Genomic DNA, 14868 nt, shown 5'->3' with positions numbered 1-14868 from the left:
GGGTTACTATTAGCAAACTTCTTTGCTGAGCCTTACATTATCAGTTCTAAGTAGATTATGTTTGCCTTAGCCCTGGTTCACACTGATACGGTGCGGAATTTGCAGCGTTTTCTGTGCGAATTCCGCACTGCTTCAGAATCGCACCCCATTCATGTGAAACACTGCGAGTGTGTATGTTAACAACACCCTGAAAACAGTCCACAAAACGCAGTGCGATGTGCAGAATTGGATCGCATAGGTGTGAATACCTATGCAAACCGATTCTAGTGCGGACCCAAAAAAGGGTCCTGCACCTTTTTGGTGCGGTGCGGTGCAATTCGAGCCATACAAAATGTATGGCTCCGATCGCACCGCACACAAATCGCATGTGATTTACACAGGAATGCGGTGCGGTGAGGTTCCTGCGCGAATCACATGCAATATACCACACCGCATATATGTGAACCCAGGCTTAAGGTGATATTAAACCTTCAGTTTCAGCACCTGATTTAATCACTTACTGTGCATGCAGCTTCTATATCTATTCTTCTTGCCTATGTTCCAGTTTAAGCTGGTGCCATGACCACTATTCCAGGTTTCCTGTTTAAGGGTGGCTCCTTTCTCTTGCAGCATCCCGTGGACCCACCCTTGCATGCAGGTACTAGAGTTATGTCTCCCTACACTGTGTGCATCAAAAGAAACACACAACCCCATAGCCTAGGGTGGCAAGGCACTTCGCTGCTACTTACTTCTTCCTCCCACCAACCTTCTCCAAGTTAACAGCCTGACTATAAACTGCGCTGTTCACTGTTAACTCCTTCCTGTGAAGAACGGAAGTTCAGGGAAGCAGCACAGAGAGGGGAAGAGCATTGAAAATTTTAATTTGCAAGTGCTGAGATAAGAATTTTAACAAAGAGTTTATTGGGAAAAGTTTGTTTCATTGTGTTCAATGTATTAAGCTAAAAATTGCAAAGGATTTAATATTACTTTAACATGTCCATTCTTAAATTGTTAAAAGGTGTGTTTCCTGAGTTCTGTAATCCATGACATTTTATAACATGTACAACATGAGTTAAAACAAGTAGTCCCAGTTCTCTAAAAGCAGGCAGAGACAAATGTGTGAACATGATGCATGCCGTGCTGAGCTCAATCTTCCTACCCATCAACAAAATACACGACATACATTTATAGCATTGAAAAAAAAATGCTAGCAGAAATTGAGTTGTTTTTAAGAAAACTGCTTGGAAATAAGGGCAGCAGCTTCAAGTGTGTCACCTATTTCCTTTTCTTGAAAAAAATAAAAAAAGGGCTTGTTTGAGACAAGTGATATCATAAACTTCATAATCCTTTGGAAATAATGTTCAAAACCCTTTAAAAGAGGAAGAGAGTTTATAACGGATATTACTAAAGTCAAAATGTTCCAGTGGGTCTCTTTTACTTGGTTAAAGTGGCATTAAATAAAAAATGTAATATATTGCAGCTTACCAATCATTAGATGTGGTGGCTGAATTAATTTTATTTTCTTTGGCTTTTTTCTGTTTTCACCTGGTGATCTGGCCAGTGACACACCTCAAGTATTAGAGTGCCCCCACTATGGATGAAGGAGCACCGGGGGCACAATAGACATCAGCATTGCCAGTCTGGGGGGAGGGTAGTGTTAGATGTACTAGCAGTTTTAGATACACTAACAAGTTAATGCCAAATCCCAGCTCACACTGCAGTTACACAATTATAGCAAACTTTTTTTTTCTTTTTGAGGATAAATGTTTTACATGAATAAATAAAAGCTGATCATTTTAAGCACCCGTCAGTGGTAAATGGTTTGTCTCAACCCCCTTAGGCCCCATGTACACTGGACACTTCTGAACAATGGAAACTGACTGCTGGAAAACGTAGGTTCAAAAACGTCTGTTTAGCCGCGTTTGCATACCGCGTTTATGAGCGTTCGCGTTTAGAAGCATTTTTTAAAGATAACCTCAGACCTTCCAATATGCTCAGAATGCACCAAAAAACAGCAAAAAATTAACTATTTCAACCATTTTGAGAGGAATAGAGAGAGCAGAAGCAGAGAGAACAGTATTTGTTGACATTAGCTTTTTTTTTTTTTTTTTTTTGTGGTGTTTGGATGTGTTCCAGTTCATTTCTGTGCAGAAAGTATTGCAGCAGTGTCTAACATATATTTTCTTTCATGTGAAATCTAAAAGTATGGTGTACTAGGTCCATTTGCGTACCGGGTCCATTTCAGTACCGGGAAAATTCTTTGCATGCATTTTTCATGATGAAAAAAGACTCTGGACTGCATCTGGAAATGGAAGCGGTAAAAAAAAATGTCAAACGCAAACGCTTATAAACGCGTTTAGCCGTGTTTACAGGCTTTTGAAATGCTGATAAAAATCTACTGCTAAACGCAAGTTTTCTGCGTTCAAAAAAACGACTGTAAACTCAACTGCCTGTAAACGACTGTAAATGACATAGTGTACATGGACACATAGGAAAACAGGGAGAGTTTAGGGGCTGCTGAAAAAACTCTCCCTAATGAGAAAAACAACTAATAAATGTGAGTTTATCGGCTGCAGTGTACATGAGCCATTAACTTATGAATTTGCATGAGAGCTAGTTCTTTTAAAAAACAACAGACTTACTGGCTGAATCACCAGGTAAATATAAAAGAAAGAAGCCTAACAAAGAAAACTAATGCAGCCATCACATCTAAGAATTGGTAAGCTGCAATATGATGTTTGCTTTTAGTTTAATACAGCTTTAAATCAAGTATTGTTTTGTTTCATACATATATGGTCTGGTGTTCTAGATATAGAAACACTATAACACATACAGTATTTTCTGGCGTATAAGACTACTTTTTATACTTAAAAATATACCCTAAAAATTGGGGGTTGTCTTATACGCGGGGTATAAAATGTGAACCTTGAGTTTGTTTGGGTCAAGCTGGGTGGATGTGTGGTAATACTGTACATACAGTATACCGCGCTGAGCCAAGCTGGCTCAAAACAAATGTCCCTATGACAGATTAATCTGTCAGCCGCTGGATGTGCGGTATATACAGTATACTGCGCTGAGCCAAGCGGTTTCAAAACGTACCGGTACATCCCTACTGTATTCAGCCCGCTGGATGCATGTATGTACGGTAGCTGTGGCTACATACAGTATACACTGGGCCAATCACGGCGAGTGATGTATTCTACTAATGAATACAAAGCCTGCTCGGATTGGCTAAGTCAAAGAGGTGGGCTGATGATGTCACAACCTCAGCCAATCCGAGCAGGCTTTGTATTTATTAGTAGAATACATCGCTCGCCGTGATTGGCCCAGCGCAGGGGCGGACTGACAACTCATGGGGCCCCCGGGCAATACGAAACCATGGGGCCCCTGTGTCCTTGCCCACACTCAATGCACACCCAAAAAAGCCTATGAAAGGTACCAGGGGCATCTCATGGGGCCCCCTACTGACCCCGGGCCCTCGTGCAGTGCCCGAGTGCCTAAATGGTCACTCCGTCCCTGGCCCAGCGTATACTGTATGTAGCCTCAGCTACTGTACATACACACATCCAGCGGTCTGATTACCGTAGGGACGTACCGGTACGTTTTGAAACTGCTTGGCTCAGTATACTGTATATACCACACATCCAGTGGGCTGACACATTAATCTGTCATAGGGACATTTGAGCCAGCTTGGTATACTGTATGTACATTACTGCACATCCAGCGGGCTGTATATATACTGTATGTAGCCGAAGTTACCGTATTACCGCACATCCAGCGGTAACCATCTGATTTGGAATTTGATCCATATGATGACTGTCTTACAAATGTATCACAAGATGTCATTCATGAACTTATGATGTCAGAGGATGAACATGAGGATTTTGAATGATTTTGAGTACCGGTAAGTCATAACCATTTCAATTAAAAAAATCTGATGTTTTTAAATGGTGTTGCCTCGGAAAGGGGGTAGTCTTATACGGCGAGTATAGCCCAAAACCTATGTTTTAACTGGAAAATTAGGGGGTCGTCTTATACGCCCAGTCGCCTTATACGCCGGAAAATATGGTACATGTATATTTTTGTGAAAACATGTTTTTACCCATGGTTACAAGGAATTTTTCCTAAAATAGGGGAATTGAATTTAATTTTAGAAGCAACTGAACGATCATGTGTGCAACAATTATTCCCAAATTTAACAGAGATTTTAAATAGTCTTTTCTTGCTTAAATATCAAGTATGTAAGTTCTAGCGAGCAGAGCCCTGTTTCCTCTTGTACCAAGTTGTATTGTAACTGTAATGTCTACCTTTTTTTTTGTAAAGCGCTGTGCAAATTGTTGGCACTATATAAATCCTGTATAATAATAAATAATAATATATACACAGCACAGAACATATGAAGAAGGCCGATCATCATAAAGAAATCTCTTCTTCCTCAAATCACATCCAATGCAGAACACAATGCAAAATTTGTAAGAAGGCAAATCATCATAAAGAAAACAGCAGCACCATCTTGTGGAATATTGAGCTCTACACTCTGAAATGCAATTTATTTGTTTTACAAAGGCAAGCTTGAAACAAATATTATAAATGTCCATATAAAAAGTAAACATAAACAGACACAATACACCAAAATGGTTCTAAAAATGGAAACTCAATGGAATTCAATAAAATAATTTATTATTTTATTAAGACATCTCAGAAGTGTCACTCATTCAGTCTCCACTTGTCACCTACTAAGAATAGATGATTATAGGGGTGCAGCACAGGCCATAAAAACACTTGCAGACTATTTCAGAATGCTCCAATAGGGCAAATATCAAATTAGAAAGTGCAATAACCTACAACTAATCAGAATTCTTCTTTCAGGGGTCTGACTGAAATCTGGATGCTTTCTATTGGTTGCAGCACTTTGCATTCCAGCTTTGTTCTTTGCATTGCCCTACTGAAGAAGTCTGTTTGGGTACATGTACACAGGCATTGGAAAGAAAGGCATGGTAATTAAAACACTTGTGGATTACATAGAGCTTTGGCACTTTCGGCATGTTTGATATGTTTAGGAATAGTTTATAAAGTGATGTCTATAGTGAAGATTCACATTTATCCAGGTAATGTAGTAGTCAGACTCAAGAGAACTTATTCTGCAATGTTGAAGACGTTATGCAGTTAATTCAAGCCACTTCTAAAACTGGTGTCAGGAAAATGCCCCAGCATTTATAACCTTTCTGGGAACTCAGCCACCTTAATCCATTCACCATGGAATGTGTCAAGGCAGATGCTGATTGTACAGAAACAGCTGTCTAAAGCTTTCAGAAAACCTTGTTGAACAGAAGGAAATACAAGTAAAAGTTTCCTGAACACCTTCTGAGATTCCGAGGGCTTGCTTACACATGTAGCAGCCCTTACTGACCCTTAGAGTGATTCATGGTGGATCACTTTTCAGAGGACATTTGACAGGCGGCTGGAAGGTGTTATGTTGCCTCCTCACCATCTGTTTTAACCCCAAAAAGTGTGCAACACCACATTGCATGTGGTTGCAAGCCCCCATTCACCTGAACATCACTGAATGTGACTGGGGGTACAGGCAGGGGTGTATTTACAACAAGGCAAACAAGGCACTTGCCTAGGGCAGCATTTTTCAGGGGGGCAGCACCTCCCCCCAGAAGAAGGGATGAAAGAAGGGACATGCAAGCTATGGGAACCAGGAGGGATCTGAGAAAGGCTGCTTGATGGTGTATGTAGAGCCTGACTCTCGTTTTCGGGGGTGTCTGGAGCTGTGAAAATGAGTGTTTTTCTCTCTATCACCGGGGGGGGTAGTGGAAGGCTCTCCCAAGTGGGGGGCAGGGGTGTTGATCGGCGTCCACAGGGGCAGACGATTTTTGTGTTGCCTAGGGCAGCACAAAACCTAAATACAACACTGGGTACAAATTTTGCTGCACCATGTGTACATCCTGCTCCCAGCTGCTGCATAAGGGGTCAGTAACACCAGAACTCAACTGCTTATTTTTACCCCCCCCCCCCCCCCAACTGCCAGTGTAAATGAGGCCTAAGGGTTTCTTTAGACCGCAATCCTTATGTTTAGTGTGTAATTCCACACACATTTATATGCATTTGCAGTATATTTTTCAGGCAGTATTTTCTTTTCTACTGAGTTGCATTTACAGAGGTTTACAATAAGTACCGGTACAACTATATTAAAAGAATGCAGCCTACTGCATTTTTTCTAAATACATGTGAAAGCAGTGCAAAGGTGTAAACTAGCCTCATTTACATTTATTATTCTTTCATATGCGCTTTAATCTGGTATAAACTAACCCTAAGGCACATTCAGTGGGTTCATGAACACAAAAAAACAATTTGTAGAAGGAAAATGTTTTGCACCTAGGCAGTTAAAAGTGAGCAGTATGGTATGCCCTAGTAATCAATCTGTTTTATCTTCACATTTGCCAGAGGTATATGAAAAGGAGAATCTATTTGGTACTTTATTTAAAGATACTAGTATGGCCAGTGTTTTAACCATATCACCTAATAACATTCCAACTGTTGTTTTATTGGTTAGTAAATTAAAGTGTGATTGATTTCTATGGTTAGTAGTGGTTGGTTACTGTAACTATGGTTACTGAGCATGTTAATAAATATGATAGAAATAGGAGTTTTATTGGATCCACTGGTAGTGGATCAAGCTTTGTTGGATAAGATGCAATACAGTAACTGTCTTATTTCATTTGTACACCATCCTAATTACCAAACTCAACTTTGATCATGCCTCAGGGCCCTTCTGAAGCCAAACTGACATGTAATAGAGCCAGTCACTGGTAAAGACATATGGAATGTTTTATATGGCAGACCACTCAGAGTCTATCTGGACGGCAGAGGGATTTCTTCATATGTAATTGTAATGTAAGGCGGTTTCATAGGTAAATACCAATATTCAAAATTATAATATAAATAAAATGTCTTTTGTAACACAGATTTCCCATAAATTTCAAGGATGCTTAAAAGAAGGTCTTTAAATGATTGATGTGGTCTGTAAGGGAAATAAAACTTGTGAATCTCTGCTGCTAGTGACTTGTTCCCATGTGGGCCGAAAATGGAGCTTGCATTCCCCAGGTACACAGGCTCGCCACTATACAAGAACAAGCGAGTATACTTTGTCTCAATGCTCTTCTTGAAGGTGGCTCCGAGCTCTGATAACTTCTGGTACACTCGAAGCACAAATTTGCTGCAGTCATAAGAATCAAACCACAAAGTTGAATTAGGTGCCATTGAATCCTTCACGGTCCATGTCTCATAGTAAATGCCAGTGTTGTTATCTTCTTTTATCCATTTTGCCAGCTGATTAAACATGGAACCTATTATATTAACCAGAAATAAACTGAGGTATAATACATGAAACGTATGCTAAATCAGATCTTCATCTGCTAAACACGTAAAACAGTTAAAGACTTCTCTGGGCAAAAAACAAATGTTACCATGCAGTGGGGCTGTGCCTGCACTGGACAGGTTAACTGCTCATATAAAGTAGAGTTACTTACCTAATCCTCTGATCCTGCCAGCACAAGACCAGTCCAGCTCCCCTGCACTCCAGCAGTCTTGAATTTTGGACTGTTCCTGACATCATCAAGCCCACAGCATCTCTGGGCAAGAAAATAGTTTTACCATACAGTGGGGCTGTGCCAGCTCTGCACAGGTTAACTGCTCATTTAAAGTAGATTTACTTACCTAATCCTCTGATCCTGCCAGCACAAGACCATTCCAGCACCCCTGCACTCCAGCAGTCTTGAATTGTGGACTGTTCCTGACATCATCAAGCCCAGAGCATCTCTGGGCAAGAAAACAGTTTTACCATAGTGGGGCAGTGCCAGCTCTGCACAGGTTAACTGCTCATTTAAAATAGATTTACTTACCTAATCCTCCGATCCTGCCAGCACAAGACTGGTTCAGCACCCCTGTACTCCAGCAGTCTTGAGTTGTGGACTGTTCCTGACGTCATCAAGCCCAGAGCATCTCTGGGCAAAAAAACAGTTTTACCATGCAGTGGGGCTGTGCCCACACTGCACAGGTTAACTGTTCATTTCTGTCTAGGGGAAAGGATAAAGTAGATTTACTTACCTAATCCTCCGATCCTCCCAGCAAAAGACCGATAAAGCACCCCCGCAGTCTTGGGTTGCGGACTGTTCCTAATGTCATCAAGCTCAAAGCAGGCTGCATAGACCAAGAACAGTCCATCGCTGGACAATTGGGGAGCACTGTACTCCAGTGGAACGAAGGATTGGGTGAGTATAAGCTCTCTCCTCACCCCTAGAAAGAATGAGCAGTTGACCCGTGAAGAGCAGGCACAGACCCACTGCATGGGAAAACTTTTTTTGCCTGGAGAAGGGCTTTAATTCAGGCTTGGGAAGTGTAGGCATCTGCAAGTAACATTTGGCTGACCTGCTGGTTTCTAATGCTACATCTGGGAACTCTACAATTATTAGTTTTTTACTGATTTTATAGGACCCATTCAAATAGTCATGTTACAGCAACACATATTTGCCACATATTACCACAATGCATGCCTGTGGTGTGTAGTGTTGCAGTGTCTTTGATTATGAACAACCTGGGAGTGGGTGCCGGGAACTAAAATCCAGAGCACACCAGCACCTGGAATTGTAACAGGCACGGCGGACTGATATCCTTCCTGATGGTATATCCTTTGTATAGTCCGACCCTGACACTCCCAATGACCACAGACACTTGGGCACTATTCCTCCCTTTGACCCATGGGCATTATTACTCCCACTCACCCAGGGCCATTTATTACCCCCACTGACCACTGTCACTGGGGCATTTTGTTCTCCCACTAACCAATGACTGTTCAGAATGGCTGCAGTGTCAAGGTGTGTACAGGATTTTTGTGAATTGTATTGAAAAAAAAAAAAAGAGTGACGCACACTAGAAACACAGGAGGTTCTCCATGTGCCTACAAGTCACACATTACTAAAAAGGCAAGCAAAAACATACAGTATGCATCAGCTAGATAACATTTCTGCAATTGCACTGTAAACACTGCAAACTTATGGTGAAACACTAGAGACCGTGCTTTGAGTAACCTTGTCATGTGGTATAAAATGACTGCAGGAAATTAGAGCTAAACAAAGCAAACAATCAGATTTCAGTTATCGTTTTCCTTGACTAGTCTAGAACATGAAGGAGATGTCTGAATGATTGCTGTAATGACATCCTCAATCCTCTACCTGCAGTTTTTACATAGAAAGCTAGTGAGCCTTTGGTTAACATTTGTGTTTACCTGAGATTGTTGCTACTGGAACTAAAGTTCCATAGCTCCTCCAGTGTTCATCATCTATTCCTTCAAAGAAGCAGGCTGCTCCTTGATTACACCAGAATGGTTCCTCTACATCAGGCCGAAGGTGAGGGAATGTACAATTTCCAAGCTGAAAAAGCTCATACCATTCTGCAGTGTAATTTTTCCCAGTCAATGAGCTCTTGAATCCAATGGCATCATGCATAATTTTCTACAAAAAATGGATAGAAACGATAATGGCTTTGCATACGTAATTTGGACAAAAGAACAAATTTATAAACCCGGACTGTCTGCAGAAGCAATGTGTTGTGACAAACAGCCCCTTTGGGTGCAGGGATGGAGTTTACCTGCCGCCTAGACTGTGGCATTTTATAAGTTAGGCTAGAAGAATTGGTAGGTCTGTCTAGCAGGATGCTGGGGACTACCCTTGTGTTTTGAAGTACGTAATGTATAACTAGTCTATATTTAAAATTTACAGCAATCCATTTCCATGCTAAAATTTATTTCTGAGTGTCAACTGCTACAGTCAAAATGAAAGACTCTTGGCAGTGCTATAATGAGTGGAATCACTGGACCATGCACTAGAACACAGCACAGAGAGCTGGAACAACCATCCTGGCCACACTTTAGCTAGCCTACATAGACATCTCTAGCCTAGAATGAAGAATATATAGGTATCTTATAAGGATGGGTGTCCATTATGAATGAGTTCCTGTGCCATGTATAGACTCTGTACTACATTATTTGTTTATTACAGGTACTTATATAGTGACATCAATTTCCAAAGCGCTTTAACTCACAGTCACACATACTAGGGCCAATTTAGACAGGATCCAATAAACCTACCAGCATCTCTTTGGAGTGTGGGAGGAAACTAAAGTACCTGGAGGAAACCCATGCAGGCACAGGGAGAACATGCAAACTCCAGGCAGGTAGTGTCATGGTTGGGATTTGAACAGATGACCCTAATACTGCTAGGCAGAAGTGCTAACCACATAGCCACTGTGCTGTCCATTTGTTAAACCATCATGCCATGTTGACCCATAATTTACTGAGAAGCATTACACCATTGTGCACAAATAATCTCAAATAAGCATGACAACACTTATTCTTTAGTGATGACTACACTGGTCAAAGAGGCCAAATATTAACCACAGATTGCTGAAAGTTGTGACCACCTGCAGGTGAATTTAAGTACAGGGATTGCGTAACTGAAGATTGCCGCAGTGCCTAAAGCCTAAGTGCCTGTACACACTGGCACGTGGTTCAGAAACCTGTGTTCAGTGCACGTTTCCTGAACCGCATTCCAAACACATTGGGTGTGTGATCTGCTGCAAGTGTCAATGGATTCCTAACCACTCCCCAAACACAGACTGCAAATGCAGAGCGTTTGCATGCACCAGATCACAGGGTACTGCGGTACCATGAGTTCCAGTTGCAGTGCGTTTTTAAAAGTAGTGCATGCATTACCTTTGGTGCGATCCAATGCAAATTCAGCCCATCCAATTGAATGGGCTGAAAATTGCATCACACTGAATCGCACAGGAATGCCAATCAGGTTTCTGTGCGATTCGAGTATGATCCAGCACTAAAGGATTTGCCTCCACAGTCAGCAGAAGGAAAGCAGAAACTTTATTACATTACAAAATTCTTAATACATTTCTAGCAAAGAAAATGTAATTAACTGAATTTTGTTTACAAACACAAGTGTCTATTTTTGTCTCTGTGTCTCTAATGTTTAAAAAACAAAAACAAAGTACACCTACAAAATGACCGAGAAGATCTCCATACTTGAATTCCCAAACTGGTGCTTGTAGTCGAAAAATTTCAATGGTGTCTTCATCCTTCATCAAGGGAATAGAGCCATCTGCATATCCAGTAGGGCAAAATGTATATTGGGCTTGACAGTAGGGATCTGTCTTAGGACGATAGTCAAATCGCCTGCATATATAAAGGAAATGAAAAGATTACTGCAAAACAGGGGTCTTCAAAATTTCTAAACAAAGATCCAGTTTACTGTCCTACAGACTTAAGGGGGTCGGAATTTGGCCATTGGGAGTAGAAATTGTCTTGGAATATTTAGTATTAGCGGAAGGAATAGTGCCTCATCTTTGGTGTCAGTGGGAGGAATAGTGCCCCATTGTTGGTGTCAGTGGGAGGAATAGTGCCCCATCGTTGGTGTCAGTGGAAAGAATAGTGCCCCATCGTTGGTGACAGTGGGAGGAATAGTGCCCCATCATTGGTGACAGTGGGAGGAATAGTGCCCCATCATTGGTATCAGTGAGAGGAATAGTGCCCCATCATTGGTATCAATGGGAGGAATAGTGCCCCATCATTGGTGTCAGTGGGAGGAATAGTGCCCCATCATTGGTATCAGTGAGAGGAATAGTGCCCCATCGTTGGTATCAGTGGGAGGAATAGTGCCCCATCATTGGTGTCAGTGGAAGGAATGGTGTCCCATCGTTGGTATCAGTGGGAGGAATAGTCCCCTATCGTTGGTATCAGTGAGAGGAATAGTGCCCCATCGTTGGTATCAGTGAGAGGAATAGTGCCCCATCGTTGGTATCAGTGGGAGGAATAGTGCCCCATTATTAGTATCAGTGGGGGGAATAGTGTCCCATCATTGGTATCATTGGGGGGAATAGTGCCCCAACCTTTGTGGAATCAGTGGGAGGAATGGTGCCCCATCGTTGGTATCAGTGGGAGGAATAGTGCCCCATCATTGGTGTCAGTGGGAGGAATAGTGCCCCATCGTTGGTGACAGTGGGAGGAATAGTGCCCCATCATTGGGAGAAATAGTGCCCCAATCTTTGTGGAATCAGTGGGAGGAATGGTGCCCCATCGTTGTCAGCAAGAGGAATAGTGCCCCATCGTTGGTATCAGTAAGAGGAATAGTGCCCCATCGTTGGTATCAGTGGAATAGTGCCACACCGTTGGTATCAGTAAGAGGAATAGTGCCCCATCGTTGGTATCAGTGGGAGGAATAGTGCCTCAATGTTGGTATCAGTAGGAGGGATAGTGTCCCATTGTTGGTGTCAGAGGGAGGGATAGTGTCCCAATGTTGGTGTCAGTGGGAGGAATAGTGCCCCATCATTGGTGTCAGTGGGAGGAATAGTGCCCCATCGTTGGTGTCAGTGGGAGGAATAGTGCCCCATCGTTGGTATCAGTGGGAGGAATAGTGCCCCATCGTTGGTATCAGTGGGAGGAAAAGTGCCACACCGTTGGTATCAGTAAGAGGAATAGTGCCCCATCGTTGGTATCAGTGGGAGGGATAGTGTCCCATTGTTGGTATCAGTGGGAGGGATAGTGTCCCATTGTTGGTGTCAGAGGGAGGGATAGTGTCCCAATGTTGGTGTCAGAGGGAGGGATAGTGCCCCATCATTGGAGTCAGAAGGAGGGATAGTGCCCCATCGTTGGTATCAGTGGGAGGGATAGTGTCCCATTGTTGGTGTCAGAGGGAGGGATAGTGTCCCAATGTTGGTGTCAGAGGGAGGGATAGTGCCCCATCATTGGAGTCAGAAGGAGGGATAGTGCCCCATCGTTGGTATCAGTGGAAGGGATAGTGTCCCAATGTTGGTGTCAGTGGGAGGGATAGTGTCCCATTGTTGGTGTCAGAGGGAGGAATAGTGCCCCATCATTGGAGTCAGAAGGAGGGATAGTGCCCCATCGTTGGGAGTCAGAGGGAGGAATAGTGCCCTAAGGGCTGGATAAAGGCTAGCAAAGGGCCACAGTTTGGAGACCCCTGCTATACAGGTTCCTATTGATTCCAGTGTCTACTAGGCAATAAGAACCTATAGGTTGTTAGTGTGCTTCATTCTTCCTGTTTCCTGCCAGTCCATCATAGATGACAGAAGCCCACTCCACTATGTAGTTGACTTACCTGTATGGTACTGGCCACAGCTGAAGCCCGACCACACCACACACTGACACCCCGATCAGGGCCAAGGCTAGCGCCACCCGTGTCATCATGTCACATACACCTCCAGGAGAACCGATCACTACACTTCCCCAGGCACACAAGCCTCATGACACTTCTCTGCTTCTTCACATCAACAGGAAGTCAGTCAAATGACCGGGCAGGCTGTCATTTCTAACCCGTGTTTACAATCTGTTTTCATTTCGATATTCCTATGTCGGTTATGTATTAGTTTTATTATCACATTATCTCTAAAGTCATCTTCACGAGGTACGATCTTGCCAGGATTAGAGATGGCCGTCGGGGAATTAGGGTGGGAAGTGATGTCAGAGGCAATAGGGATGGAGGCAGAGTGTGTGGGCGGAAAAGGGAGGGGCTAAGGACGGACGTTTGCAGCATATAGTGACGCTGTCATTAGATTGCTATACTGAGTTAGCGAGGTGCTGTATTGTATGGAGGGCTTAGTGGCGGTGTGCTGTGATGATTTCTATGCTGAGTCAGTGGGATGCTGTATTATATGGAGGGTTTAGTGGCTGTGTCCTGTACAAACAACTGCCTGCAGGGAACACTGAGGGTTTAACCTTTTAGATGCTGGGGAAGAAGTGTATTATTTTTGATATGCATGATAAAATGGGCTAATAGAACTAATATTAACCTCTTGCCCTCTGGAAGATTTACCTCCCTTCATGACCCAGGTCAATGATGTGCTGTAGGGCGCTGCGCTACTTTGACAAATGCAAGCCCTGCAACACTGTACACAAATTAATTTTATTCAATCATTTTTTCACACAAATAGAGCTTTTGGTGGTATTTGATCATCACTGGGTTTTTACATTGTTTGCACTATAAATGAAAAAAGACCAAAAATTTTAAAAATTTTTTTTTTACATTTTGCTATAAAACATATTGAATAAAATAATTTTAAAAAATTAAATTTCTTAATAAATTTAGGTAAAAATGTATTCTGCTACATGTTTTTGGTAAAAAAAAATCCCAATAAGTGTATATTAATTGGTTTGCATGAAAGTTATGGCGGTATATATACTGGAATTTTTATTTTATTTTTATTTTATTTTTTACTAGTAATGGCGACAATCAGCAACGTATATAGGACTGCAATGTACAGTGGGCATTCTGACACTAACTGACACTAGGGGGAACTGACTAATTGCCACTGACATCTCCAGCGACACTAAAACAGTGATCAGTGCTAATAAAAAAACGGTAAAGAATGCAAAAAATATGTAAAAAACTTTTTGCGCTGCTACTAGAAAAGATGGACAGCAGCACACTCCTGGCTATACCACTAGCAAAAAAACAACAAACAGAAAATTGATGTTGAGCTAATTACAATAATGCCACATACATTCCAAAACAAATAATGAGATGAGAAGACAATAGATAGTACAGCATAACATATTCAGTAAATGGAAGGAATATGGGAGTGAAGGGAAAGGTGAAATAATAAAGGTCCAAAATGAGGACCAAAAGCTGTAACAGATAATAAATCGTGAACGTTGGCAAAACGCACGGAAATGATCAGGGAAAAATAAAATATTAACTAAATCACAGTACTAGTGGGACATATGAGTCCGTCATAACATAAATGAAATAACGTAAATACAACTGATGAGAAAGTGGAGCAAAATGTGAAAAAGACAAAATGAAG

At 42.0% G+C, this 14868-nt stretch overlaps 1 protein-coding gene across 1 annotated transcript; it reads right to left on the bottom strand.

Annotated features, from left to right (window-relative positions):
- Positions 1-4492: 4492 nt before the first annotated feature.
- CLN5 (CLN5 lysosomal BMP synthase) lies at positions 4493-13498 on the bottom strand. Its single transcript, XM_089680387.1, has 4 exons — positions 13164-13498; positions 11050-11224; positions 9269-9494; positions 4493-7331 (listed from the first exon to the last, which is right to left on the bottom strand). The coding sequence occupies exons 1-4, from the start codon at positions 13250-13252 to the stop codon at positions 6838-6840; spliced, it is 984 nt and encodes a 327-aa protein (XP_089536513.1). The 5' UTR covers positions 13253-13498; the 3' UTR covers positions 4493-6837.
- Positions 13499-14868: the final 1370 nt, after the last annotated feature.

The sequence above is a fragment of the Staurois parvus genome, unplaced genomic scaffold, assembly GCF_062004578.1.
Source record: "Staurois parvus isolate SC_StPar_1 unplaced genomic scaffold, SC_StPar_1.0 ptg000243l, whole genome shotgun sequence".
Lineage (NCBI taxonomy): Eukaryota > Metazoa > Chordata > Amphibia > Anura > Ranidae > Staurois > Staurois parvus.
Note: the sequence above shows the minus strand (reverse complement) of the source record. Positions and strands in the feature narration are given on the sequence as shown.